The sequence below is a fragment of the Penicillium cataractarum genome (assembly GCF_028827025.1).
Source record: "Penicillium cataractarum strain IBT 29864 chromosome Unknown utg000007l, whole genome shotgun sequence".
NCBI lineage: Eukaryota > Fungi > Ascomycota > Eurotiomycetes > Eurotiales > Aspergillaceae > Penicillium > Penicillium cataractarum.
Genome location: NW_026622743.1, coordinates 362176 through 388965, shown reverse-complemented (window position 1 = coordinate 388965; position 26790 = coordinate 362176). Strand labels below are relative to the sequence as shown.

At 50.2% G+C, this 26790-nt stretch overlaps 7 protein-coding genes across 7 annotated transcripts; 4 read left to right on the top strand and 3 right to left on the bottom strand.

The window, feature by feature from the left end:
* Positions 1 to 276: 276 nt before the first annotated feature.
* nimA (serine/threonine protein kinase nimA) lies at positions 277 to 2577 on the top strand (the record flags this gene model as incomplete). The annotated part of the gene is made up of 3 exons (XM_056700695.1): positions 277 to 328; positions 396 to 448; positions 505 to 2577. 3 exons carry the CDS (start codon positions 277 to 279, stop codon positions 2575 to 2577), a joined length of 2178 nt encoding a protein of 725 aa, XP_056552758.1.
* Positions 2578 to 5288: 2711 nt separating this feature from the next.
* N7496_007775 (uncharacterized protein) lies at positions 5289 to 7266 on the top strand (the record flags this gene model as incomplete). Its single annotated transcript, XM_056700694.1, has 5 exons — positions 5289 to 5795; positions 5877 to 6001; positions 6063 to 6188; positions 6241 to 6324; positions 6387 to 7266. 5 exons carry the CDS (start codon positions 5289 to 5291, stop codon positions 7264 to 7266), a joined length of 1722 nt encoding a protein of 573 aa, XP_056552757.1.
* Positions 7267 to 7980: 714 nt separating this feature from the next.
* N7496_007774 (uncharacterized protein) lies at positions 7981 to 9545 on the top strand (the record flags this gene model as incomplete). Its single annotated transcript, XM_056700693.1, has 2 exons — positions 7981 to 8184; positions 8253 to 9545. The coding sequence occupies 2 exons, from the start codon at positions 7981 to 7983 to the stop codon at positions 9543 to 9545; spliced, it is 1497 nt and encodes a 498-aa protein (XP_056552756.1).
* A 101-nt stretch (positions 9546 to 9646) lies between these two features.
* Positions 9647 to 10769, bottom strand: sidJ (putative siderophore biosynthesis lipase/esterase; the record flags this gene model as incomplete). Its single annotated transcript, XM_056700692.1, has 2 exons — positions 9647 to 10645; positions 10716 to 10769. 2 exons carry the CDS (start codon positions 10767 to 10769, stop codon positions 9647 to 9649), a joined length of 1053 nt encoding a protein of 350 aa, XP_056552755.1.
* Positions 10770 to 12003: 1234 nt separating this feature from the next.
* On the top strand, positions 12004 to 18525 carry sidD (nonribosomal peptide synthase SidD; the record flags this gene model as incomplete). Its single annotated transcript, XM_056700691.1, has 2 exons — positions 12004 to 12642; positions 12703 to 18525. The coding sequence occupies 2 exons, from the start codon at positions 12004 to 12006 to the stop codon at positions 18523 to 18525; spliced, it is 6462 nt and encodes a 2153-aa protein (XP_056552754.1).
* A 286-nt stretch (positions 18526 to 18811) lies between these two features.
* Positions 18812 to 21174, bottom strand: N7496_007771 (alpha-N-acetylglucosaminidase; the record flags this gene model as incomplete). The annotated part of the gene is made up of 3 exons (XM_056700690.1): positions 18812 to 20685; positions 20739 to 20887; positions 20939 to 21174. The coding sequence occupies 3 exons, from the start codon at positions 21172 to 21174 to the stop codon at positions 18812 to 18814; spliced, it is 2259 nt and encodes a 752-aa protein (XP_056552753.1).
* Positions 21175 to 21834: 660 nt separating this feature from the next.
* On the bottom strand, positions 21835 to 25853 carry N7496_007770 (ABC transporter ATP-binding protein; the record flags this gene model as incomplete). Its single annotated transcript, XM_056700689.1, has 2 exons — positions 21835 to 24857; positions 24911 to 25853. The coding sequence occupies 2 exons, from the start codon at positions 25851 to 25853 to the stop codon at positions 21835 to 21837; spliced, it is 3966 nt and encodes a 1321-aa protein (XP_056552752.1).
* Positions 25854 to 26790: the final 937 nt, after the last annotated feature.

Here is a 26790-nt window from a genome sequence, read left to right as displayed (position 1 = left end):
GCCGTTCTGGTTGCTGCGACCGCCTGCCATTGAAGGGCAAGCGCCATGACTCCCGTTGCCGTGCAACGCAACAGCACCCAAACACTGAGGATCGCCGAACCTCTAAACCCCATACCGTCTTCAACTTTTCCCTCCACCAATTCTTCAATTCACCTTACTAACAACACAGGGACCTTGTCAACTCTCCTCTTCCATGACCTTTTTCTTATCCTCCCTCCCTTCTAATATCCCTTCGATACCTGTGATCCCGACTGTCTGGTACAGTAATCTATAGCCATGGCGATTGCTTTGGCTGAGGCGGACAAGTATGAGATCTTGGAGAAGATCGGTAAGTTGTACAACATCCGGTGGTGATGATTTATACAATTCCTATTGACAGTTCATGTATCCTCTAGGCTGCGGCTCCTTCGGTATCATCCGTAAAGTCAAGCGGAAGTCAGACGGATTCGTGAGTTTCCATGCCGGCGCAGGCTCCTGGTGCGGGACATACCTAACTGGTCGCAGATACTATGCCGGAAGGAAATCAATTACATCAAGATGTCTCAAAAGGAGCGCGAGCAGCTCACAGCGGAATTCAATATCCTTAGCTCCCTCCGACATCCGAACATTGTCGCCTACTACCACCGCGAACATCTCAAAGCAAGCCAAGATCTGTACCTGTACATGGAATACTGTGGTGGTGGAGACTTGAGCATGGTTATCAAGAACCTCAAGAAGGCAAACAAGCTAGCCGAGGAAGAATTTGTCTGGCGCATTTTGTCACAGCTGGTTACTGCCTTGTACCGATGTCACTACGGAGGAGACCCTGCCGAAGTTGGATCGAACATCCTCGGAGCACCGCCCAAACCATCTGGCCTCAAAGGAAAGCAGGGTCAAGTGACTATCCTGCACCGTGATCTCAAGCCCGAGAACATCTTCCTTGGTAGCGACAACACCGTGAAGCTGGGCGACTTCGGTCTGTCGAAGCAGATGCAATCTCACGATTTCGCGTCCACATATGTCGGCACCCCTTTCTACATGTCCCCCGAAATTTGCGCGGCCGAGAAGTACACTCTCCGATCCGACATTTGGGCGGTCGGATGTATCATGTATGAGCTCTGCGCGAAGGAGCCCCCCTTCAATGCGCGCACCCACATTCAATTGGTGCAAAAGATTCGCGAAGGCAAATACGCACCTCTCCCAGACTACTACTCGCCCGAATTGAAGAACGTCATTGGGAGCTGCCTACGCGTCAACCCTGACAACCGCCCGGACACGGCTGCCCTGATCAACCTTCCTGTTATTCGTCTGATGCGCAAGGAGAAGGAAGTAGTGGATCTTGGCAAGACCCTGCGTCGCCGGGAGGAGGTCGCCGTGCAGAAGGTCCGCGAGATGGAGCAGAAGCTGGCCAACGTGGAGAAAGAGAAGCAGCAATTCAAGGCTGAGATTGAAAACACCGTTCGCCGGGAATGGGAGGTGAAGGCGCGATTGGAGATTGATCGCCAGGTGCAGAGCGAACTGGACCGACTTCGCAAGCGGTTTGAAGCGGAGGTCCAAGACCGCGTTTCCATCGAGCTGGAGAAGCAGAAGAGACACAGCAATCCTCGCGAAGAGCTCTTCCGTACCAGCCTTCGTCGCTCCGATTCCAGTTCGCAATCTCGGACTAGTGGTCGCGAATCGCGTTCCTCCGGAGCTGTAACTGACGACTCGGACGCTCCGTCTAGCACCGACATCAGTCAGCTATCCCTGGAGTCTCCTTCCTCCAACAATAATAGGAAGCCCAGGAAAGAGACTCGTACTCCGTTCTGTCGTTCCAAGACCGTAGTCGAGTCACCCCAGGATGTGCAAATGGCCGAGCCATCCCCCATCTCAATTGCTTCACTTTCACTTTCGCCCCGTCGCACCTCCGCCTCGGGCACCTCGCGCAACATCTTCGCCGAAGCTGAGCGCCAAAAAGCCAAGTGGGAACCTACTCTGGCTTACTCTGATGATGAGGACGACACTCCTGACCTTCCGTCCCCTACTCGCCCGAAGGTCAAGCCTGACCCCTTCAAGGCTCCCCCTCGACCTCTTCTGCGCCAGAACACTGCTGCGCTTATGCAAAAACTCAGCACCCAGCCCCCTCTATTCCCTTCTAGTGGATCTCGGCTTCCACAGATGTCTGGAGGCCCGTCAGCCTCTCAATATGATAGCCGTAACAACATGAATGAGGGCAGGGCCAAGTCTCCTCACCGTCGTCTGTCCAAGATCCCGTCATCTGCCAACCTTGCGGCTGACGCTGGGTCTCCTACCCGCAAAAACTCAGCCAAGCAGCCGCCCCCGATTAAGGCTAATAATCCTGGTGGTGATGAAATGTTCAAGGCTGTCATGCAGCGCAACATGGGTGGTCGTACCCTAGTTGAGCTTGCCCAGGCTAGAGCCGGTGGTCGTCCTGTGGATGAATCCAAGCGATGTGCCAGTGACTCTCGCGCCACTCCTCACGCCTCCAGTATGAAATCCTCCGAACGTGAGCCACCTGCCATCTGGGATCCCGAGCGTGACGAGATGCCCAGCCCCTTCCTCGCCCGCGGCAAGAAGGTTATCCGCAACCTTCGGTGACCTGTCTGATTCTCTTTTCCTTTGTCTATTCCTCGCATCCCATTTTGGAGCGGCTTTTTTTTTCTCATCATGGTGTACTGGCGTTGTGGTTTTATTTTGTTGGAGGCAAACTCCCTCTTCTACAGACCGACTGTCATTGTGACTTTCCATTCCATTCTTGCGCATACCTCTTTGTTCCCCATCACGGAGTTTGGCTTGCTATGTTGCGGGCTCGGCAACTTTCTTATGACCCCATACAGGCCACGGTGTTTTTTGTGTTGTGGTGTTGGTGGATTTGTCCCGTTTGGTGATCACTGCCCACTCCCCCTGACTGACCGACTCTCTTCTACCCATTTTCCTTTGTGACGCCGTGATGCCCCTTTCGTTTAATTTATCTTGGAAAGGAGTTCGTTGTACATTTACTGGTGTTCATCACACATACGCTGTTGATGGTTTCTCTCTTGCTAGGCTTCAGATTTGAATGCTGATGTTGTTTGATAAATCTATTTCCGCAAATTTATTGTCCTGTTTATTCAAGGCAACCCAATCCTGCGTAGACGACTTGAGATGGAGGAAGCTTGGTTTATAGGAGCGATTGATATCTTCTGGGTAGGACAGGCAGGAGCGCCGCCCCCGGAACTGGAGAGGCGACAACTGTCTTGGTAGCGGGCGGCCATACCAATCCCTCTTGAGTATTTCACAATACAACAAAGACGCCGGGTGTTGACGAACTTAGCATACTCCCACCACAGCTACGGTTGAATAGCATCCAGAGGGAATGTCTGGATAAACTTCAGGCGTTGTCATATACAATTGCCCGCCACGGCTCTAGTATCACTTAGCAAGCAATGATATGTGCCGAAAAACAGCTCGATTGGGACCGATCCGGGTTCCATGGTAGAGCAAACTATATCTGCCCCAAAATGGGCAAGTAAGTCGCTACTATCCCTTCTTGGGGTATCGAATAGACGCAGTGCTTTTATAAAGCACTGCCTGGGCCTTTTCTTTCCTTGACAAGTTGTCTCCCCACCTCCCCACCGCCCCCCTCCACATCGTCAAACTACACCAGTGTCATTCAAATCAACTTTCTGCGATCGGTATGTCCCTTTGGATCTGAGATCTCCTGAATCGTAATATCTGATCCGAACAAGCCCCACAGGATATGTTTTAAGAATAGCAGGAGCTTGGTACTTTACAAGATGATCTTCGCACGTCCTAGCGTCCCTGGTGGACATATACTCGGTTCGTCGTCGGCGTCAAGCTTTTGAGTGCGCCTGTTGTTAACTTCTCCAGTTCTCGGCCTTTTGGTGCTTAGTTGCCTTCGACCAACCTAAGTAATGGCGGCGCCAACGAATGGCGTCAATGGGAATATATTAGAAACCCTGATCTCCTCTGGGAATCATTCAATTAGCACGCGCGATCCAGAAAACAGCAACAGTACTGCCTCCGTTGCATTGCGTCCAAAACCACCATTCAACAACAAGCCTCCAACCGAGGAGTACTGCGATACACATGCGGACTGCGACTATGGCTATAGATGCGGTGATAGCGGAATGTGTACGTTCGGCTGCGATAGGGAGACAGATTGCATCAAGTTTTCGCATTGCAGGCATGGAACTTGTTCGACAGGAAGCGCGTGGCTAGATGTAACATGCAGGAGGTATAAGGTGCGGTGCTTTTATCATACGTTTCTGGACTTTGTTCCGGGTGGGTTTGCGCCCGGCACCCTCGACATTGATTGATTAGTGAACAGATGGGAAGATTTGGGGAGTCGCTCACGGGAGATGTCTTTCTGCTCCCTTTGCTATTGTTTCAGAGCCTGAATTGAGTTTGAGTTTATTGTGGCTGCAGCAACGAGGGTAGTCCGAGGTCGTTTTTGCTGAAGAAACCGGGGCAAGGGAGGGTTGAATACTCCGTACAGGGGGAAACAGATGTACTTGACAAAATGATCCGTTCGAATATTTGCTAAAATTTGGAATCAAAGTTTCTTTAAAAGATGGCTAGGCAATTATATACACCCAAAAGTTGAAATAAAGTGATGAGCGATCGACAAAGCTAGATAGACTATTTATCATGAGAGACAATTTATTTGTAGATCATGAAGCTATGGAGTCACACAAAGGCCTTCATTTGGATGCTGAAGAAAGTACCAAAGTTGCCTTTAATCTCACTAGTCATGCTGACGAAGGATCAAAATCAATAGTTTTGAAACGCCGATCGAGTATAGCCAGTCGCACGGGGGAGGCCATTAGCTCCACGGGCCACTTAACCTAAATCAGCAATGATAAGACGCATTGTCCCTCCCGATAGCGACTAGTGTGATGTGCACATAGGCACTTTGAACGTATCACATCCACATCGATCGGGCAATCACGGTCAGGACGTAAACTTTTGGGACCTGAAGATCATGGATCCGTATCTCGAAGCCGCGCTAACCGGCCCTTGTTTAACAATCCCTGAAGAGCGCTTTCCCTTCCAAAGACCTGATTTTCAGCACAGGGGTTCGGAAACGCTGCAAGTCACTTAAGTCGGCCATAGCGCCGGTGTCCGTCGTCGCCCGTCTGTCTAATGCAGCCTCGATCCTACGTTGAAGAAAGTCCAATTCGGACCCCACAGCACGTGGAAGTTAGAGAATAAGCGTCTTCAACCCCCTCTCCACGATTGTGCGCTTCTCATTGCGACCGAAGCATCCAGACGACATCTAGCAAGGTGATCCAGGCGAGATCGCGATCATGGGGTCCGAACTTGGAGTCAACGCCAACTCCAAGGCGGAGCTCAGTCTGACTCCTGTCAGCATCTGGTGGGTGTGTTGGACATGCGTTTGGACCACTGTTATTGCGATAGGCATGGTCTACCTGATCATTCATCGAAATTCAACCCCCCTTCGACTTCGAGGCATCGGCCTATCACTGTCGGCCGTCATTCTCCTTCACTTATATTGGATATCAGTGCAGTTGGGGTTATTGGTCGGCTCATTGGCACCAGGGGACGCCGAATTCTGGATCATGGGCACTCTGTTGCCGTGTGGCATTGCCCTTTTCCACGCATCCAATAGTCGCTTCGTCCATGTTGCGAATCTCCAGAAAAGATATACTCGCCCCAACAGCCGTCTTGTCGGGCTACCTTATGGGAACACTGCTTTTGAACCCAAGGGCGGCAAGGGCTTGATCGATCGCTTCCGACGTCTTGACTATACCACCAAGAGTCTCATCACTGTGGGCTTTGCAATGCTCCTCCAAGTATGTCGATATGTCCCGTGCCTCGAGATTTTATTTATGTCATTGCGCATATTTGTAACCGTCATTCTGACCATGGATTAGATATTCCTCACTGCGTCGATGTATATAATTTCCCGCAAATGGCATAGTTCTTGGGGTATCCCCGGCACTGAGGTTACTGGGACTGCGATGGAGCAGAAATCCGAGATGGGTCGAGGCTGGGAATGGTAAATATAATGGGCACCCCTAATTATGGGAACCAATTACTGGATTTACTGACTTTCACAGGTGGCCTGGCGTGTTTTGGCAATTCTTCTGGTCTTGGATCGTTGCTCCCATTATTCTCTGGAAGTCTCGCGAGATCCATGATACTCAGGGCTGGCGAGTTCAGACCATTGGCTGTGCTGTTGCCAGGTAAGCTCGGTGAATAGGAAGTGAAAAGTGCTCTTGCTGATTATTTGGATAGTCTCCACGCTACTCCACTTTGGCTTATAGCCCTCTATGTTCCTGCAATGGAAGTGGTCAACAATTATTGGCTACCTGCTCAGTGGTAAGAATAATTTCCTAAACATCTATCTCCCGAGTGGACTAGGTGATCTGACTGCCATTTAGGATCTGCCTATCGATCGTTTTCATCGAGATCTTTACTGTATTGCTCCCTTGCTGGGAGGTTTTCCGACACCAGTCCCTTCACCAAGAGACTCTTGATTTGATTGCCGAATGGGAGTCGAAGCAAAAGTCTGCTCCCGAAACAAAGTCTTTAAAATCTGCCACGGCAACTGTCGAGTCTATGATGTCAGGCTCTGTTAAAACAGACGTATCCGATGAGAGTGTGATGTCTATGCCTGCTCTCGAACACGTCCTCGATCGTGATCCTGCCTCGCTACAGAATTTCTCAGCACTCCACGACTTTTCTGGAGAAAATATTGCCTTTCTTACGAGCGTCGCCCAATGGAAGAGCTCCTTACAGGATGCCTCCGATGTCGAAGATGAAGAGGATCTCAAAGAGATGCTACAAGAGCGATACAATAGCGCCCTTTCTATCTACGTCGAATTTGTCAGTCCTCATGCCGAATTCCCGATCAACCTATGTTTCCAAGAACTTTCAAAACTTGAGAATATCTTCGAGGAACCCGCTCGTATCATCTATGGTGATGAACCCGAGATGAACGCGATTGCACCCTTTAATATTCCCAGCTTCTCAAGGCTACCCTCGGCCATGTCGTCCGACGGTTCTGAGAAGGATATTCATGTAACAGCATCCGTGTTGCGAGACCGTGTATGGTATTGGGGTGATGTTCCCGAGGAGTTTGTCGCCTGTGGACTTGGTGCGAATGTCTTTGATGAGGCGGTAAAGGCAGTCAAGTATCTCGTCCTCACAAATACTTGGCCCAGGTTTGTAAGGAGTCGAAGCAACACCTGCCGATTGCCAGGTACTACCGCTGGTAGTGGCTTTGATGTTGAGCTTGCAAGAGCGCAGCATGTGAACTGAAGGCAAAAGTCTTTGAAGGAGGACATTGTTCACGATTTTGTAATGTACATAATATGCCTGGAGTTTCTACAATTTTTATACCCTGTTCTTCTCTTTCATGGTTTGGCTGGGAGGTTCTAATGGCGAGAGTGGCCGGACGTGTATAGGTGTTGTATCTAATGTCATTCCGGATTCTCTCACGCATGTATCATTTCTCAATCACAACCTTGATATTGGCATTTCTGAATATTGCAGCCTGGCTTAAATCCTAGATACCCTTCACTCCCTTGTGGTATAAGATCAGCGCCCAAGTCTTCGATTGTGGCTTGGCACGATCACTCCACCTACCGAGGATATGACGTCAATTATCAAGGAGAGAACCATCAGTCTCCATTTCTATTTACAAGTACGGTATGTATTCTCAAACAAACAGAGAGTGAAAACAGTCACTGATATTTATCTCAAGCCCCAGAAACGAGAAACGAGTGATCTTGCCGAATGTCTCAAAGTGATATCTGTGACAAGCTGAGACTTTCGCCCTTGTAGATCTCAATCCCGTCTAATCTTTGGGTTCTGTCTACAGACCCACTTTGATCTGAAATTGAGAAAGAACCTAAAGAATGGTTCCCCAGGTTTATCTGGCACTGAAATTGGCTACAATCGATATTCAAATAGAAACCGATCACCCCGCGACCGTTAATATGACACTGTTATGGTGTAAGTAGCAGCCACAATATGAAAGTTGACCGGCAGTACTTGGACGGGCAGGAGGAGGTGTATCCCCTACACAAGCTCGACGATATCAAAAGTTTTCGTAACAATGTGATATGGATGATGCGATTCAATGATGTCCTTGATGCTGAGAAATTGGCCGATTCATTGTCGAGGCTGCTGGAGATTGGAGATTGGAAGAAACTAGGTGGGCGATTGAGATTCAAGGTAGGTATAGAGTTGGGCATTCATTGATACAGGTTAGCGTCGAAGAACACCCGGCTAACCTTGACAAGGCGGATGGAAAATTGGAAGTTGTCTTCCGAAAGTTACCTGAAACTGGAGAACGGAATGTATTCTTCACTCACGACTCTTATGAGATGCGAATCCAAGACCATCCGCTGGCAAGTTGTTTACCGAACGCGACAGATGGACCGTCTACCCATCTAGTTTCGGAGGACTTTCGACCTTTTATTGCTCGTCCGAATTATCCATCCTTTGTTCAGTCAGTACAACGAAGAGAACCTTCCATTGCGCTTCATGTCTCTTCTTTCAAGGATGCGACGCTCGTCGCACTTTCATGGCCTCATGTGTTGATGGATGCCTCGGCCGGGAAGGCCCTCTTGTCTGGCTGGTCATCAGTGTTGGCGGGTCGCGAGAGCGATGTCCCTGTGGTAACAGGCGCACGAGAGGACATTCTCCTGCAAGCGACGGCATCGGAAAAACTGGAAAATAGCGAAGAATTCAAACTTGAAAAGAACTGTCTCACTGGAGTCAAACTACTTGTCTTTCAATTGCGGTGTTTGTGGGACAAGTTCTGCAACCAGCCTCGGCAACAGCGAGCCTTGTTTATACCCGAACCCGTTCTCAATAAGCTCAAAGCTGAGATTCTCCAGGAGATCGAGAATGAAGGCCGGAGCACTCAGGATGTGCCATTTGCCAGCGAAGGGGACATCCTAATTGCATGGATATGTCAAGCAGCGGCATCTACCATGCCGAGGCCCCGCCCAATGGTGATCATGAGCTTCTTAGACATTAGACCGCGGATTCCCGAGATACGCAAATCGACCGAGGTATTCTTGCAGAATATGGTCCTTTCGACGTATGCTTTCCTATCTGCGAGGACTGCCACGGGTTCTATAGGTGCTGTGGCAGTGAGCCATCGCCGTCACTTTGCCGAGCAGTCGACCGAGAAGCAGACGCTTTGCTTTTTGAAGCGTGTTTACCGCGATATTGATGTGGCTAAAAACCCCAGGCTCTTTTTTGGAGAGTCAACTGCCGTGCCCATTCTGATCAACAACGTGAGCAAGGCAGAGTTGATTAAACTTGTCGACTTTGGTCCTGCGGTTCTGCATCAGGGCGAGAGCTCCGAGACACGGAAAAATCCAGTGGGAAGTATGGTTACTTACTGGAATGAAGGTCTCGAACGGGGCTGGAGTGGTTTCAATGTTTGCTGGATACAAGGAAGAGACCATCGAGGGAATTTCTGGATGATGGCAAACCTTCTGCCTCGGACATGGGCAAAATTAGAGGAGCATTTGCGGCGGTTATATGAGCAAGGTCCATTGAATCCATGCAATCAAAAGTGAGAAATAATCTGTTCTCATAACTCTATCATGTTCTTTTACCATTTTAGGTCTTATTTTGTCTTCAAGATTGTCAATTTTTCCATTTTTAGGTAGTTATTTGATCAGACTTTTTCTGCGGATTTGAGATACCCAAGGACCTTTTCCACGAGGAACTCCCGTGGCTTAGCCTGGTCATCGTTGCTCAATGCATGAGATGCCCCGGGGATAATAGCACTGTACTCTTGATCCCAAATTTGGTATTTGCCATCATGATCCGTGATACCCTTCCACTTCGATAGCAACTTCTCCTTATCGATCCATTCCGGAACTGCTTGATCCGCACCAGAGAACAAGACCATCAATTTGTGCTTGAGCAGGCCCCGCTCGTTGATCATTCCAAAAGTGGTCTTCAAATGCTCGTCACTCAAGTCGGAGCTGAACATATCATCCTCACCTGGTGACTGAGGGCTGTCCGGACTGATCAGACTCAAGAGCCTGCGACAGCTGAGTGCAGTATTCGCAGGATAGATATGAGACGTCATCCACAGGGGGAGCATTGTATCATGAGGTTCACCCTTGGCGACGGACTCCTTCGCCATTGCGACCATCTTCTCATACACTGGCCGAATCTCGTCGCCCGTCTTGCCACCAATTCCTTCGCTCAACACCCATTGCACTGCCTCCCGATCAGACACGGGGGCTTGCATAATGGCACCGTCAAGTGGCATGCGAAGGATGTGCTCGAGATCCGGATCGAACGCAGGAGTGCTCGTGTGAGGGTTGGGTCGAGACAAGTAGTGAATCACACACTGGCTGCCAGTAGAATGACCCATGAGCACGATCTTGCCGTTGCCGAACTTGGACGTCTTGTATTCTTTGATGTAATTCAAACATTGTGCGATCTCATCCGTGTCGCGGTCGAGGTGCCCGAGGCCCCATGATTGGTAGGAGGATGTAAGGTTGAGAGTGAAAAGGGACCATTCCGTGGGCTGGAGCGCGCGGACAAGATCACACATGTAGGAAGTAGTCGCAAGGCCATCACCAAGACCTCCGACAAAGAGGATGCTGTGAGGTTGACGAGGGGCCGTGGAGGCGTATTCGAATGTGACAAGAGTTTCGGTCTGTGAGGTTCATGTGTTAGTAAACTTGTCAATTGCACTCGAATCCATTGCCCAGAAGACAGTAACATACGTAGTGGTGCAGGATGCCAGGAAGGCCACCCTTCGGCCAGAACTTGGAGTACATTTCGACGTTAGGTGTTGACTGGCCAAAGTGTGTATATGCAAGATCGTTGGAGAAAGTTGCAATGGAAAGCTAAAGGAGAGCGCGCCGGGAACAAGCACGTGTGGCACGTGGCTGCTTACGAAACAATTCGTTATCAGATGGATCTTGTGTCACTCCGAAGTCGGTTACAGATTATCTTTACGTTTAATTGTGCGACGCGAGCAAAGCAAACCCCTGGACCGGTAATTGCCGGGTAAAAAAGACCCGCTCGAAGTGACGTTGTTTGGCTCATTGAGATGGAAATATTTCTGCTCAGCCGAGACGCTAAGACCCATCCTTTACGAGACAATTTTTGCTTCTGACAAAAAGTCTGCCCCTCCTTTGGTGGGGGGAGGATGGCGTAAAATTATCAGATGGAAAAAATTATCAATCAGCATGCGGAAGCTCGGGCAGCTTTTGGTAACATCTGTTCCATGGAACGCCTAGAAACGAAAGGTACGGTAAACACAAACGGGTACAGCACTGTAAGTATTTACCGAGTGGGTCTTGAGGGTGTCGTACAGTATGTATTTTTGGTAGACCCATCGCGACAACTTCCTTCGCTTCGCGCGGATCCATCCTTTCAGTGTCAACATAACCTGTTTAGGGGGGCGCACCGACTTTTCTACGCCTTATACGCCCTACTGGTGGGCAGTGGTGGCCCAAACGGTCACCGGATCTGATTAGATTTGTGGATGCTGTGTCCCAGGATCTGATTAGATGATGTCTCCGAAGGTCTACTCCGGCCTAGAATGACAAAGTTGAAGAGACTGGTATCCGCAGCGGACATTACTACGAGAGCATGAGAGTGTTATGAGAATCTACAATGAATGCATGTTGATCTACACCTTAGTCTGTTGAAACTGCGATATTGTGGCATCAATCGGCTTGCTCCCCATTGGAGATACTGTTAGAAGTTTATCATTATATACGGTAATACTAGTCTGTAACTTCCTATTGTCGTGGTCATGGGGTACGACAGAGAATATGCCTGACAAGACTTAGTAGCAATGCAACCCAATCCCCTCAGTTCAAGGTTGACTCCGAGACATCGAGTGGAGAGGTTTGGTATCCAATTTGGCAAGTCCTACTCTCGGGGTTATGTATGATACGTATTGTCAGGTGAAATTCAGTTTTGTCCACGGGGTATTGTAACCAAACGGTGAAATGTCCTGTATTACTAGTCCCAAACAACCCGTCTCCACACCATTTCGTTATGTATCTATACGAAGTCAGTACTCATTCTTGCTTCGCGGCAAGCTCGCCAGTGGAGACAAAGTTTGGGTACAAAGTGTGGGATCGGACCATCTCGGTTTCGGTCGGTCGCGAGCCGTCATTCTCTCTTGACATTCAAGTGCGCCAGGATTCTGCGACAACGCAAGCACGTCGCGTCGTCAAGATGGGCTTCATACACATCGACGATCTACGGAGCCAGCATGAGCACTTGTATGGGGGTGCTGATGTATTGGCTAAGAACGAGCCAAATGGTACAAGCACCAGATCCTTTAAGGTCGCTGGCCTTATCGCTGATCAAGTTTCCACGTCAACATGCATGAAGGAGGAGATTGTGCTTTTGTCCTGGCTCATAGTCCTTCTGCGAACTAGAGAAGACGGACGTATTAGCTATGAATGGGCATATCAGACCCAAGGAGATTTGTCAAATGGCGAAGTCGCAAACAAGCTTTCTACCGAGGAAGTACTCCCCAGATTGCAAGATAATGTTGGAGACAGCCTGGCTGCTATTTCTCGTCACATTGAGAACGTGAAAGGAAGTTTGACAGCGGAGCCTAGCTCTCCGTCACTTCTGCTAAGCACTGGGTCTCTGCTGGAGAGCCCTGATGGCGCTAAGAACGATGTTCGTGCCTACTTAGAAAGCTTCATTTGAGAAGTCCGTGGCTGACCATATCGACTATAGGGTGTGCTTAAGCTTCAAGTTTCCGTGAATAATGGAGATCTCAATATCCGTCCAGTATGGCACTCTGACAACATTCTGCCATATACAATTACCAGACACATTGAATCCCTGGTGGATACTATCGAAATGTGTATCTCCAGTCCCGAGAAAGCCATAGAGGACTGTCTTCGTGCCACAAAGCATGATCTTGATACAGTTTGGAGCTGGAATCATGAGCTTCCTCCAACATACGACTTTTGCATGCACGAAATGATTTCTGAGCGTGCTCGGGAATTCCCCGACAAAGAGGCTATTCTATCCTGGGATGGTGCTTTGACGTACAGTGAGATTGACCGCTACTCAACGGTGCTCGCATCTACGCTTCAAGAAGCGGGTGTCGTACTCCATGACTTCATCCCAGTGTGCTTTGAAAAGTCAAGGTGGACGATTGTCGCTGTACTCGCCGTGATGAAGGCTGGTGGAACTATTGTTCTCATGGATCCTACGCTACCATTGGCTCGCCTTCAGAATATGGCGAAGCAAGTGAATGCGAAGACAATGGTGTCATCCGAACTCCAACAGGAGCTGGCATCATCAATCCTGCCGGATGGGCAGAGATTTGTCGTGAAAGAAGACATCTTTTCGCATATCTCGACATCTCAAGTGTTACCAGAGCTTGCAACGGTACCGGCCTCCGCCTTGATGTACATCATTTTCACTTCGGGAAGCACAGGCACTCCCAAGGGTGTCAAAATCTCCCACCAAACATATACCAGCAGTGCTATTCCACGAGCGAAAGCAGTTGGTTATACGTCTACTTCCAGAGTTCTCGACTTTGCATCATACGCTTTTGACGTCAGCATCGACAGTATGCTGCTGACTCTCGGGAATGGTGGCTGCCTTTGCATTCCCTCGGACGAAGATCGGCTGAACGACATCAATGAAGTCATTCGGAAGATGAGAATCAACTACGCCGGTATCACCCCATCGATGGCTCGAATCTTGGATGCCGATGTCATCCAATCACTTGATATCCTCGGCCTAGGTGGAGAAGCCGCGGCTGCTACAGATGTGACAGTTTGGGGTCGAGATACCAGGATTGTCATTGGTTACGGTCCCTGCGAATGTACGATTGGATGCACCATCAACAGCAGTGCTGCGTCGGGCAGAGACTACATTTCCATCGGACATGGTAACGGTGCGGCGATGTGGATTGTCGACCCCAACGACCATGAAGTATTGATGCCGGTCGGAGCCGTTGGTGAGCTTCTTGTTGAAGGCCCTATCGTTGGACAGGGCTACTTGAACGACCCCGACAAGACTGCAGCTGCATTCATTCACGACCCATCATGGCTTGTGGCTGGTCACAAGGGATATGCTGGAAGACAGGGTCGTTTGTACAAGACTGGCGATCTCGGCGTCTATGATCCCGATGGCTCTGGAGGCATCGTGTTCGTTGGCCGCAAGGATACTCAAGTTAAGCTGCGCGGGCAGCGTGTGGAGCTTGGGGAGATTGAAAGTCAACTTAATGCTAGGCTGCCCTCAGAAGCAACGGTTATCGCTGAAGTCATTGTGCCTCAGGGAGCCGGCGGCCAGTCTACTCTCGTCGCGTTCGTTTCCTTTCAGTCAGCCAAGGGACAGGAACATCTGGAAATTCAGTCAGCTGAGCTCAGTCCTGACCAGAGCCAACTTCTCTCCGATGCAAACGCAGAAATCTCCAAGGTTCTGCCACGGTACATGGTTCCCACATCTTACATTCCTGTCAATTATATTCCCACATTGATCTCTGGGAAGACCGACCGCAAGCGACTTCGGCAATTTGGTACCACCGTTGACTTGCGAGAGCTGGACCAAGGTGCTGGAAACGCCGTCTCGCGGGACTTGACTGAACTGGAACAACGCCTTAGACAAGCATGGGGTATAGCATTGAAGCTGGATGCAGATAACATTAGGCTGGAGGATAATTTCTTCGCTCTTGGTGGCGATTCCTTGGCTGCAATGCGCCTCGTTTCCATCTGCAGAGATCAAGGCCTCGATCTCTCTGTGACTAGCACTTTCAGCAATCCAACCCTTTCAGCCATGGCCGAGGTTGTCAAGATTTGCGATACACAAGTACGATCTGAGGTTTCTCCATTCTCGATGATCACTCAAGCTGTCGAAAGTGCTTCCCTGGAAGCATCACAGGCCTGTGGAGTGGATCAAGGCGCTGTCGAAGATATCTATCCGTCTACGCCTACGCAAGAGTCCCTGTTCACCTTTTCGCTGAAATCAGTCAAGGCATACGTTGCTCAAAGAGTTGCTTGCATTCCAGAACATATCAGCCTCGATGCCTGGAAGAAAGCATGGGAGGAGGTTGTCGCAGCAAGCCCAATCCTGCGCAGTCGCTTGGTGCAACTACAAGACCCTGGCCTTCAACAAGTTGTCCTGAAATTCAGCGTTGATTGGAAGCACTCTGTCAATCTCGATCAGTACCTCGAGGATGACCGGAATGAGAAGATGCATCTTGGACAAGGCCTCGCCCGATATGCTATTGTGGACAATTCCATCGATGGCAAGCGTTACATGGTTTGGACAGTGCACCACGTCCTCTACGACGGCTGGTCAGAGCCAGTCATTCTCGAAAAGGTTCGCAATGCACTGGCAGGTCAAAATATTGAAATGCCGGCACACATGAAGGACTTTGTCAAGTTCGTCCAGGATACTGATGATATCGCCATGAATGACTTCTGGCGCCAGGAGTTGAACGGTGCCGTTGGACCTCAATTCCCGCGCCTTCCATACCGAGACTACTTGCCTACTCCAAACGGCATGGTTGAGCGTATCATTCCATTCGAGGCTGTTGCTGGGTCGCCTTTCACGTTGGCCACATTCATCCGGGGTGCATGGGCTCTTGTTGCATCTCAGTATACGCGCAGTGACGATGTTGTGTTTGGCGAAACGCTTACTGGCCGTGACATTACACTCCCAGGAGTTGAAGGAATCGTTGGCCCGCTGATTGCGACCGTACCGATTCGCATCCATGTTAGCCGGGATAGCACCGTCGAGTCATACCTTCAGGCTGTGCAGCAGAGCATCCTTGCACGCACGCCTTACCAGCACATGGGAATGCAGAACATTCGAAAGGTTAGCCGCGATGCTCAACATGCGTGCGAGGCTGGTACCGGTCTGGTAGTTCAGCCTGAGCCGGAGTACGAAGGCAACGATCTTGGTTTTGCTCATGGTGATGTCGTCCGCGAAGCTCTCCACTTCAATCCTTATCCCCTCATGCTTGGCTGTGGAATTCGAAAGGGAGGCTTTAGAGTATGCGCGAGCTTCGATACTGGATTGGTCAGTGTGTCACAAATGGAGCGCGTTCTGGCTCAGCTTGAAGTGGCTTGCTCTCAGCTGGCCAAGGATCTTTCGAGAAAGGTTGATCAAATATCTTGCCTTCCCGAAGACGAGTTGACACAAATTTGGCAACGGAACCAGATTGCTCCTTTGTCTTGGGACGAGTCATCTGGAAAACTCCGTGCCAATGAAGATATCAAGCAAGGATCGGCTTATCCTCCACCGGTGGTTCACTGGGTGTGTGATCCACGCAATCCCTCATTATTGTCGCCCATCGGTTGTCCTGGTGAGCTTTGGTTGGAAGGAGCATTCCTTTCGGGCGAGACTACGCAGTCACCGGCCTGGCTCATGGCTGGAAGCTCGGAGATTTCAGGTCGATCAGGGATTGTACAGGCGACCGGTGATATTGTCCAGCAGCAGGAGGATGGAAGCCTGGTATTTATCGGCCGCAAAGACAACATTGTCCCAGTGCAGGGACATGCGGTTGATATCGCAGATCTCGAGACTCATTTCTCGAGATACCTCCCATCCTCGACCCGTGCGGCTGCAGCCGTCATCCAATCATCGCAGGATGAGTCAAATCAGACATCAGAGTTGCAACTGGCCGTGTTTGTCGAGGGCCAGGCATCTGAGGGTGACGATGTTAAGCTCATGTCAGAGAACCATGAGGTCGTGTGGGACTCGTCCGACCCTCAAAGTCTGAGGACATTAGTTTGTGCTTCAGCGCCCATAACCCTTATTGTAGCACTGAAGCGTCTCGACAAGTTCTTCCGAGATTCAATGCCAACTCATATGGTACCTTCTGCGTACGTTGTGCTCGACAAATTGCCAACAAACCGTAGCCTTGTGAGCCAACTCGCCTCGAAGATTCCTTGCCAAGTGCTCAACCAAGTGCACGAAGGGCTCCAGGAGGCGTGGAAGCAGAGTCTTGCTCAAGCAAGCTTAACTGGCCCTGAGAACATTTTGCGGTCCTCGTGGGCAAATATTCTTGGAATGCAGGCGGACCAGATTGACGTCGACGACAATTTCTTCCGTCTTGGTGGTGACTCCGTTCTGGCGATGAAGCTGGTCTCCAGCCTTCGCGCCCAGGGTCATTCTTTGACGGTTGCTGATATCTTCCAGCATATGCGTCTGGGGGATGCTGCGAAGAGACTCAAGGTTGGGCAGTCACCGCAGAGCAAAGTTCAACCTTACAAACCCTTCTCCCTCCTGGGATCCATCGAAATCCAGAAATTTCTGTCTGAAGTTGTCCAACCAAAGCTTGCTCACCCGACTTGGTCAATTCAAGACGTCTATCCCGTCACGGATACTCAAGCACTTGACGTCAGAGGGACTATTCAAATCCCCCGAACCTCTATCCAATACAACATGTTGTATTTCGACAGTGGCATCGATCGTCAAAGATTGTTCCAAGCTTGCAGAGACCTGGCCAAGACCCACGATATTCTGCGGACTGTGTTTATCGAGGAGAATGACACCATTTTCCAGGTTGTCTTGAATGAGTTGGATGCTCCTCTGACCATGCATCTGGCAGATAGAGATCTTGATTCATTCGTCAAGGATCTCTGTGCGGAGGATGCCAATTCCGACTTCCAGCTTGGCTCGCCATTCTTCAAGTTTATCCACGTCGCAGGTGATGACGGAAAGGAATGTCTCATCTTGGGTCTATCCCACGCTCTCTACGACGGCATGTCACTCCCCAAGCTGCTTCAAGATCTGGAGGCGCTGTATACCGGAAAGGCTGCCGTTGACTTCGAGCCTTTCTCCACCTATATGGCACGCATTCGTGACATCCGCTTCCAAACAAAGTCCCTTGGTTACTGGAGCACTTTACTTGACGGCTCATCGTTGTCTGTTCTGGAGGGAACATCCTATCAGCCCGGAGACAAGGGCGTATTCAAGTCCAAGCCCGTTGAATCATGCCAACCCCTGGAAGACATTACAACTGCAAACTTGCTGACTGCAGCGTGGGCTTTGCTTCTAGCTCGTCGTCTTAAGAAGTCGGACGTGACATTCGGAGGTGTCACGTCCGGCCGCATGATTGATCTTGCGAATGTGGAGAATGTCGTGGGTCCATGCTACCAGCTCACTCCCATCCGAGTCCAGTTCGAGGCAGAGTGGACAGCTTTGAGCCTTCTGCAATTTGTTCAAAAGCAGAGTGCCGAGTCTGCAGCCCATGATTTCCTCGGATTCGACAAAATTGCCAAGCAGTGCACTTCTTGGCCATTGGAGACACAGTCTTTCGACTCGATTGTTCATCATCAAGACTTTGATGACTTTGATACCATGCCTTTCGCTGAAGGATCTTGCAGAGTCGACATCTCAAATCCCCATGGCGATGCACCGTATCCATTCAAGGTGGTCTCTTTCGTGCGGGGTGGTAACGTGCACGTCGGAGCCGTTGGGGCTGAAAGGGACTCGACCGTGGTTGTCGAAATCCTCGATGATCTGGCTACGACTGTTGCAGAGCTTTCAAAATGCTCTTCAGATGTCTTACTTGATGGGGAGTTGTTTTAGTTTGATTTGGATGCAGTAGTCATGTTTCTCTAGCATCGCGAACAGGGGTAGATTGACTTTGCCCACGTTTTCACTTTTTAATGTTGTTTGTTAGCTTTCTACTTCTTATATACCGTTTAGAATATTATTTGTTTTATTTGCATGCTTTCCCCTTCGATCTTTCAACTCTCTACTAAACGTGACGCTTCTGCACTCCATTAGTTGTTTTGTGGGGAGTGTCAGCAACTAATCCAAGCCATATCCCATGACGTTAACAAAGCCTCAATGCTACAAGAATAACTTAAAATCAAGCCCCAAAGACGGTAGACCACTGACCCCGCACATCAGCCAACACCTTCTTTAGATCCCTCGCACCACCAGACGAAGACTTGGGCGTATTCGACGTTTGTGCGTTCCACTTGAGACCGAAATTCAACAATTGAGCATTGAATTCAGTTTGATTGTACGAAGCAGGTGGCGTCGACTTCAAATACTGAACGAACATCTCCCAGCGGGGAACGTAGTAAGTGGAAACCAGACCTGCCCACGACTTAGAGGCGTAGTCACTAATTTCACCCCGCGGGCCCCAAAGTGTTATCTGGTTGCGGGCGTTGTACTCGAGATAGGAGGAGTAGCTCGCATTACCTCCGGACCAAGACCGGGCAGCGTCAATCCAGGTTGAGAGGCAGAAGTGAGGGTTTGTGGAGAGGACTTTGTCCAGGTCGTTGAGGAGACTGGTGAGTTTGGTACCTTCGTTTGTAATGGCGTCTTTGGATGAGTTACCGCCGTTGTAGGTTGAAACGAGGTTCGAGTAGAGGGGGATGAAAGCGTTAGCCATGACTTGGCGCGTGACGTCGACCATATCGTACTCGAAGGACGGGTTTGTCCAGAGGGAATTTTCGGCGTTGGCGGCCTGATACATCAGTCGCCATGCGTTGACCAGGGTGGATGGGTTATAGTTCAGAGTTGTTGGGTGGTGGCCCGTTCTACCGAGAAGGCCCTTGATATTGGGTTGGAGCTCGAAGATGGACTTGGTCACGGCAATTGCGGACGTTAGGTTGGTGTTGTTGTACACGGTTATGCGCATTATTTCCCAGGCTTCGTATAGCTCGCTTGGGATCGACTTTGCGGCTGTGTACCGGCTAGTCACCCAATTGTGGAAGTATACATCCGTGTCGAGGGGGATGGATGACCACGCCTGGTCTAGCATTAGGTCGTATACAACCTCGTTGCCCTCCTGGCCTTCCATACTCAGACCGTAACCGATCATCGACGTGGACTGGAGACGTGCGTTGGTCGCGTCCTGGGTGATATTCATAATCTGCCCATACAAGCCCATATTGCCTCCAAAGTCGTGCAGCTGGCACCAGATCCAGGGCTTGCCATAGTACGAGTTTGTGCGTTGCCATTCTGGGGTTGACTCCGAGTACAGGTCAATAATCAACATATCCTCGTTGTTCTCGACACCGGAAAGGTAGGCCTCCACGCGCTCGTCGGTCCAGAAGGTCGAGCTAGAGTAGAAGAGCCAGCCCTGCATCATCCAGATAGCCTGGGGATCGGCGTTCTTCATACTGAGCCAGGTGTTTCGTGTGACATTGTTCAGATAAGTAAGGTTGCCTGAGTATGGGTTGTTCTCATTATATTGATCCAAAGTGTAGATGTGGGTCACGTTTCCGTACGCAGCTTGTTGCTTGTGGATAAAGCTGCTCTGAAGCTGAGTATAGTAGTTGTCGAATGGTTCGAGGAACAAGTCGTTAGTGTACTGCTCAGCGAACCCAGACCATTCAGAGCCTCGAACCACGCTCGCATTAGGCATAACGCGGGTAATATTGTCAGGGACGAAACCGGTGAATGCGGGGAGCACGGGGGTTATACCCAGCTCCACCATGCGTTGCACGATCTGCTTTTGCAGGACAAACTGGTCATCGATCCATTGCATTGGCAAGTCTCCGCCCCAGGACCCCTGGATGTTGCCGAATCGGTTCCATGCCTGAAAGGCCGGGCCACTCAGGAAACTGGAGATCTCGCCGTCCGTGAGGCCAATCTCACGGAACACTTCGACCATAATCTTCTCCGCGCCAACCCAGGCCAGGGCCAGGTTCACGCCACGGAGGGCGAGCCAGTCTAGCTGTAACTCCCAGTCTTCCCAGGACCAGAAAGCACTGGTATAGGAGAAGGTCACTGGTGAATATTAGCTAAAGAACAAGGGTGTGCCATTATGGGGGGAGCCTGACCGGTGTTAAAGTGATACCGCCACGGTACAGTGCTCGAGCCGGTGATGGGCCGCGCAAGTTGTGGCAGTTGGGCGGGCACAAGGTCCAGCTGACTGCCAATGTACCAGTAGATGTCAACTTTGGCGACATCAGTGAGATAGCGGTGGAGACTGTTGATCATTTAGTTTAAAGGCCAGGCCGATATTAGCGATGATACGCACCCCGAGGACAATGCACTTAGCGAGCTACCCTGCACAAGAACTGTGCCATTGGCAGCGGTGTTCACGACGTACTCGTCGGAGGTATTGGTAGCTTTAGTGGCATTTACCAAGGTAAACCGGAAGCTGTTGGCATGTTTCGGCAGTCGACGCTGAACAAGACTGGAGATTCCCTCAGTGGACTGAGCGACCACCGTGGAAGCAGCACACAGCCAGAGCAGCGACTTCAGCCACTGCATTGTTGTGGTAGAGAGGCAAAAGCCGTTGAAATGAATGAAAGGGGGCGGCCTATACGATCGAGATGGACAAGACTCGGATCATATAGTATTTTGCTTATTGTTTGAGAAACGCCCTGGGAGGCCAGAGCTTAATGTACTGGCCACTCAAGCTTTTTCTGACATTCCAAATGAAAGGACTCATTTGAGTACGCTAGGTTAGTTATCATTAGCTTCTTTAATGTCAGCAAGTGCAACTCCTAGATGCACGTGGCCGATCGAGTGGGGCCTGAGGACCCCCTTTCCAGTTTCCACTTTGGACGATGAGGAGATGCCGAGATCAAAACAAGAAGGTCTTTAATTTTCTGGGTTTGACACAAAACTTAGCCCATCCGCGGAGCCAAGGAACACAAGATAAGCAGCGGGGTGATCGGCAGTCATTAATGACCGTTTTGGCAGACTTGAACTGGATCCGTGGGCCTTCAGACTGCCGTTTAGGATCCAGGTCAAGAGGCGCCAAGTGGAAAGACAGCCGTTTCTGGTGACAGAATCCTCACTTCCAGTCCTTATTTTGGTTGTAATATTAATCAACCTGACGGACCTAACAGGCCATTTGAATGCAAACAATTCTATTAAAAACTAAATGGGATATACAATATTCAAAATCTATCGCAAATATTCTCATCATGTCGCCACGGTTTGATGCATGACGTTCGCCCGGTAACTCTCCGACCGTTCGAGCAATTCATCATGGGACCCATGATCAATGCACTGCCCACCCTCAATCAAGAAGATGGTATCGGCCTTGCGGATAGTGTGCAGACGATGGGCAATCGCAATGACCGTGATTCCCTTGGCAGCCTTCTCGAGGCCATCTTGCAGGAGCTTCTCCGATTCAGCATCCAGGGCACTGGTGGACTCGTCAAGAATCAGGAGCTTGGGCTTCCGAACGAGTGCTCGAGCGATAGAGAGCCGTTGCTTCTGGCCTCCGGAGAACTGGTTACCATTCGGTCCACAGAGGGTTTCGTAGCCATCAGGCAATCCCATGATGACCTCGTGGATGTTCGCAAGTTTGCATGCTTCCTGAATCTCTTCCATGGTTGCTTCATGGCCAGGTCTAGCACCGAGGCCGATATTGAACTTGATGCTTCCCTCGAAGAGAACACTTTCTTGTGGAACCAGAGCAATCGACTCACGGAACGCCACGTCTTGATGCTTGGTCACGTCGACACCATCGATGATGATACCGCCTGATGCAGGCTTGTAGAGTCTTTCGACGAGCGAAATGATGGTGGATTTACCAGCACCACTGGGTCCGACAAGGGCACAGAATTTGCCAGGTCGAATATCAAGGCTCAAACCGTTCAACACTGTAATATCTGGCCGAGCGGGGTATGCGAAGTGAACGTCGCGGAATTGCACGCTTGAAGCGCCGCCAGAAATAGTAGGCTTGTGTTCCCCTGTAGCCTCGGGGTCTGTCTCTGCGGTCTCGGTCAGAGAAGGAGCACGGATGCGTGCTTGCATTCCGTCCTTGCCAATTTCAATCAGACTCAGAATTCTTGCCATTGCAGCGCGAGCGTTGGAAAGCTCGGGCGCGAGAGCAAACATTTGACTCCACAGAAGTGCACTGACAAGAAGCGAGAACACCACAATCAAGAACTGTGTCTGGGTATAGGTTCCTGCAATGATCTGCTTGGCACCCCACCAATATGCGAGGGCATTCACGCAGTTGCCAAGGAAGTAGGTGATAGCCTGCCAGAGACTTGCGAGCACGGTGACCTTGAAAGTCTCCTGGCGAGGTCCCTTCAATGATCGCCGGTAGGTCTTCAATGTCTCCTCCTCAAGAGACAATGAGGCGATTGTCTTGATAGACGTAATTGCCTCCGTACCAATGTCCACAGATTTAGTGTAGGCATTTTCGTGGCGTTCCTCAAACTTCCCAAGCACATGGAGCTCCATCAAGCCAGCTCCAAGGAGAAGTGGCACCAAAGCGAGACAGACCAACGCAATCTTCCAGGCGATGATGTGAGTGAGGATAATTGCAGCGATGAGGTTGACTGTAATAGAGAATAGCGAGCCAATAACAGAGCCGCTCAGGCCAGCCAGGGCGTTGCCGTCTCGAGTGATATAGGATAAAAGCATGGCGGGAGTTCGGCCATTCGACTGGTGCCACTGCAGGTCTTGCTCAAACAATGACCGGAAAGACAGAACCCTGACTGCGTACACAACTTTTTCAGAAACCCAGCCGAATCCAGTCCAACTGGCAAAGTTTGCGAAAAATTCGATAATGGCCAAAATGAAGAACATCAGGCCGTAGAAGCTCCCGCGAGACCGAATGCTAGCCGCTCCATTGCAAGGATTCAAACTGCCAACTGTATTTCCGAAAATGACGGCCTCTCCAGAGAAAGCTCCACCGACGATGCTTGCGCCGAGGAGAGCCACGAAGATCATCAAGATATGGGGTCTCACTGCTGGTCCGTAGCCCTTCAGCAATGCCCACAATGATTTACGTGGAGTCTCTGGCTCAGGTTCCTCTTCGCTCGAATCCGGTGCAGGAGTTTCAGTAGCCGACACTTGTGTCACCTCTTGCTTTTCAAGTTCCTGCGATAATCCGATCTTCTCGTTCTCCGTATCGGTCAAAGAGACTTCATCCGACCTGCTGGCAGTGTCTTTGCTTGACGAAGCATCGGTTGAAGACGAAGATCCAAGAGTTTGAAGGTTGACGAGTTCAGCGTAGGTTCCATTTAGAGCCATCAAGGTCGCATGATTGCCCTGCTCCACAAGGTTACCCTTGTGCATGACAATGATGTTGTCGGCGTTGGTAATTGTTGAGAGACGATGGGCAATTGTAATCACAGTCCGGCCGGTAGAGATGTTATTGATTGCCTTTTGGATGCGTTGTTCACTTCGCGAATCTAGAGAAGCTGTCGCTTCATCCAGGATGAGGACTGCAGGGTCCTTGACCAAAGCTCGAGCAAGTGACACGCGTTGCTTCTGGCCACCACTAATAAGGCGTCCGCTCGAACCGACAGACGTACCGTATCCGTATTGCAACTTCGAGATGAATCCATCAGCATCTGCCAGGACCGCCGCTTTTTGCACGAGGTTCACGATTTCGACAACTTCCTGGCCCCGAGCCTCTGCTGCTGTCATGAGATCTTTGCCGTCCCTGACTTCCGACGCTAGTTCGTCAAGGGCAGGGCTTAGGAGTGTATCCTTCAAGTGTTCATGACTGGGGTTACTGGAGTTGATAAGACCATGTGCGATATTTTCGAGTAGAGAGCGGTCGAGAAGAGAAGGCTCTTGCTGAACAAGACTGCAAAAGCCTCGCAAGTCGCGAAGGTTGACATCGCGTAATTCGTTGCCATCGAAAAAGATTTGACCTTCCGTTGGATCATAAAGCCTAGTGACCAGGCCTGCGATAGTGGACTTGCCACTTCCAGAAAGACCAACGAGAGCAGTGTGCTTCTTAGCGGGCAAGGAGATGGTGATATTATCCAGGACCTTGATCTCAGGTCGGGATGGATAAATGAAAGAGACATCTTTGAGCTCGAAGCCACCCTCTGCCTGCGAAATCCGGAGACCTGAAGTGGTAGTGCCATCGATTAGGGGCTGGCGGTCAATATCCTCACGCAGTTTTGCGTAGGAGGCAACGGCTTGGACGAATAGATGGAGGAATGGCGCAACCTGACTCAACATCAAAGTGGCTATTGGAAATGTTAGAATCGAAACTCGACACAAAGGAAATACCCAAACATACCTTCAATCAAAATGAAAATCACGGTAAAAGTAGAGCCAACAGTAACATCGCCAGAGCCACCATTCACTGCATCCGCAACTCGCTGAGCACCTTGCCAAAAGGCCAGACCATTGGCGCCGTACGCGATGAAGTACAGGACTCCAGACTGCGTGCCAACGGCTGCGGCCTTCTTCAAGCCTTCATGCTCCGCTAGCTTGAGAGCTCGCGAGAACTTTTCCTCGAGTCGGGTATTCGCACCAAAGGCCTGCACTACGACAATGTTTGAAAGTGCCTCTGAGGCAATGGTTGCGGCGGAGGCAGCATAATCCGACATCAGCCCGGTGTACTTCTCGATGTAGTGACTACCAACGAAGGACATCAAGAGATAGGCGGGAATTAATGAGAGGAGAATTGCCGCAAGTTCCCAGTATTTGATGAAAGCGACGATATAAGCAGTGATAAAGAATGAGAAGGCAGCGATAACAATGCCGACTTTCTCTGATGTGCCTGAACGAATGGTTTGAATATCGCTACTGAGTCGAGAAGCAACCTCGCCTGGCGGCAAGTCGTCAAAGTGCGATGGCTCTTGTCGAAGCAGGTTTTGCAGATAATTCTCTCGTAGCCTCTGAGACAAACGGGCACCGTACATGGTCCAGCATGTGAGGTGGGCATAAATCAAGACAAATTGGGCGATGGCCAGGTAGACAATCAACAAGATCTTGCTGTTGATAGAGCTTTGGTAGCTCGCATTGGACTCTGAAGTGCTTGTGCCGCTACTTTCATCACAGCTCACAGAGTTGAAGTCATCGAGTAGTTGACCAAAGATTATACCGATGATAGGGAACGGGACACCAGATGCTATCGCACTGGCCAGACCAGTCAATAGCATGCCTATGTCGAGTTGCGATGGTTTACCTGCCATAAGCAGGCGGGGATAGCCCGCCAGCTTCTGAAGGAACATCATTTTGACTCGAGACCGATGTGCTTCTTTCCTGCTATAAGCGCCGTTTTCATTAGATGGTTGAGTCGCAAAGACTTTCTAGCTCCTCACTTGACTTACCCCTCAGTGAGCTAGCTAGCTCTCGGTAGCGGTGTACTCGAGAAAAACGCAGCTGTACGACCCCAGGATGCGTCCTCGGCCTGGTGAAGTGCGCTTCTATTGCAGCTCCACACGACAAGAGGTTTGTTGGCAGCTATGAGAGCTTCGTTGTCGACACTAGCTTGACGAGCATGTCAAGTTTGCAAATTTTCAGAAGGGAAAAGCTTTGGAGATAACCCAAAAGAGTTTAGGAGATTTGCCGACATCGGTATGGACCGGCAGCTTTAGCATCCGGATCAGATAACTTAACCCACTGGTCCCCCTGAAGAAAAAAGACTCAGTCGATGGAGAATTTTCGTCAACTATGGGGTGGATGGGGCCCGTAATACCTGGGCGTTGATATGTATTGACCGTAATGTTGTATTACTGATACTGATTAGTATCGTATCGTACTGTATACATGGCCGGTCCTAGAGCCACTTCAAGCACTAGGGCGAATGGGGCAACTTAGTCGACGCTCCCTCGGAATTATTATCTTGCACAAGAGTTCTCGGATCAGTTCTTCAACAAGTATAGTCGCCGCAAGCGGGCAAACAATCTGTCTCCAAAACTGCTCTGCCGTTGAGGGCGACTACATTATTTCCGCCACGGTCTTTGGATTGTAAGTTTGTTAGGCTAAGTTAACCAGCCGATATCGCTAACCAATTCTGCTACTCTGATGGAGAGTCTTGCAGAAGAGGGGACTTGGATACGTGCTCCACATCTCGGTAATGTTTAGCCATGGCCTACATAAAGATACAAGCAAGCTTAAACGGAAGTTTTCGTAACCTAACCGAGGCTAGTGAAGAATACACGCCACTGT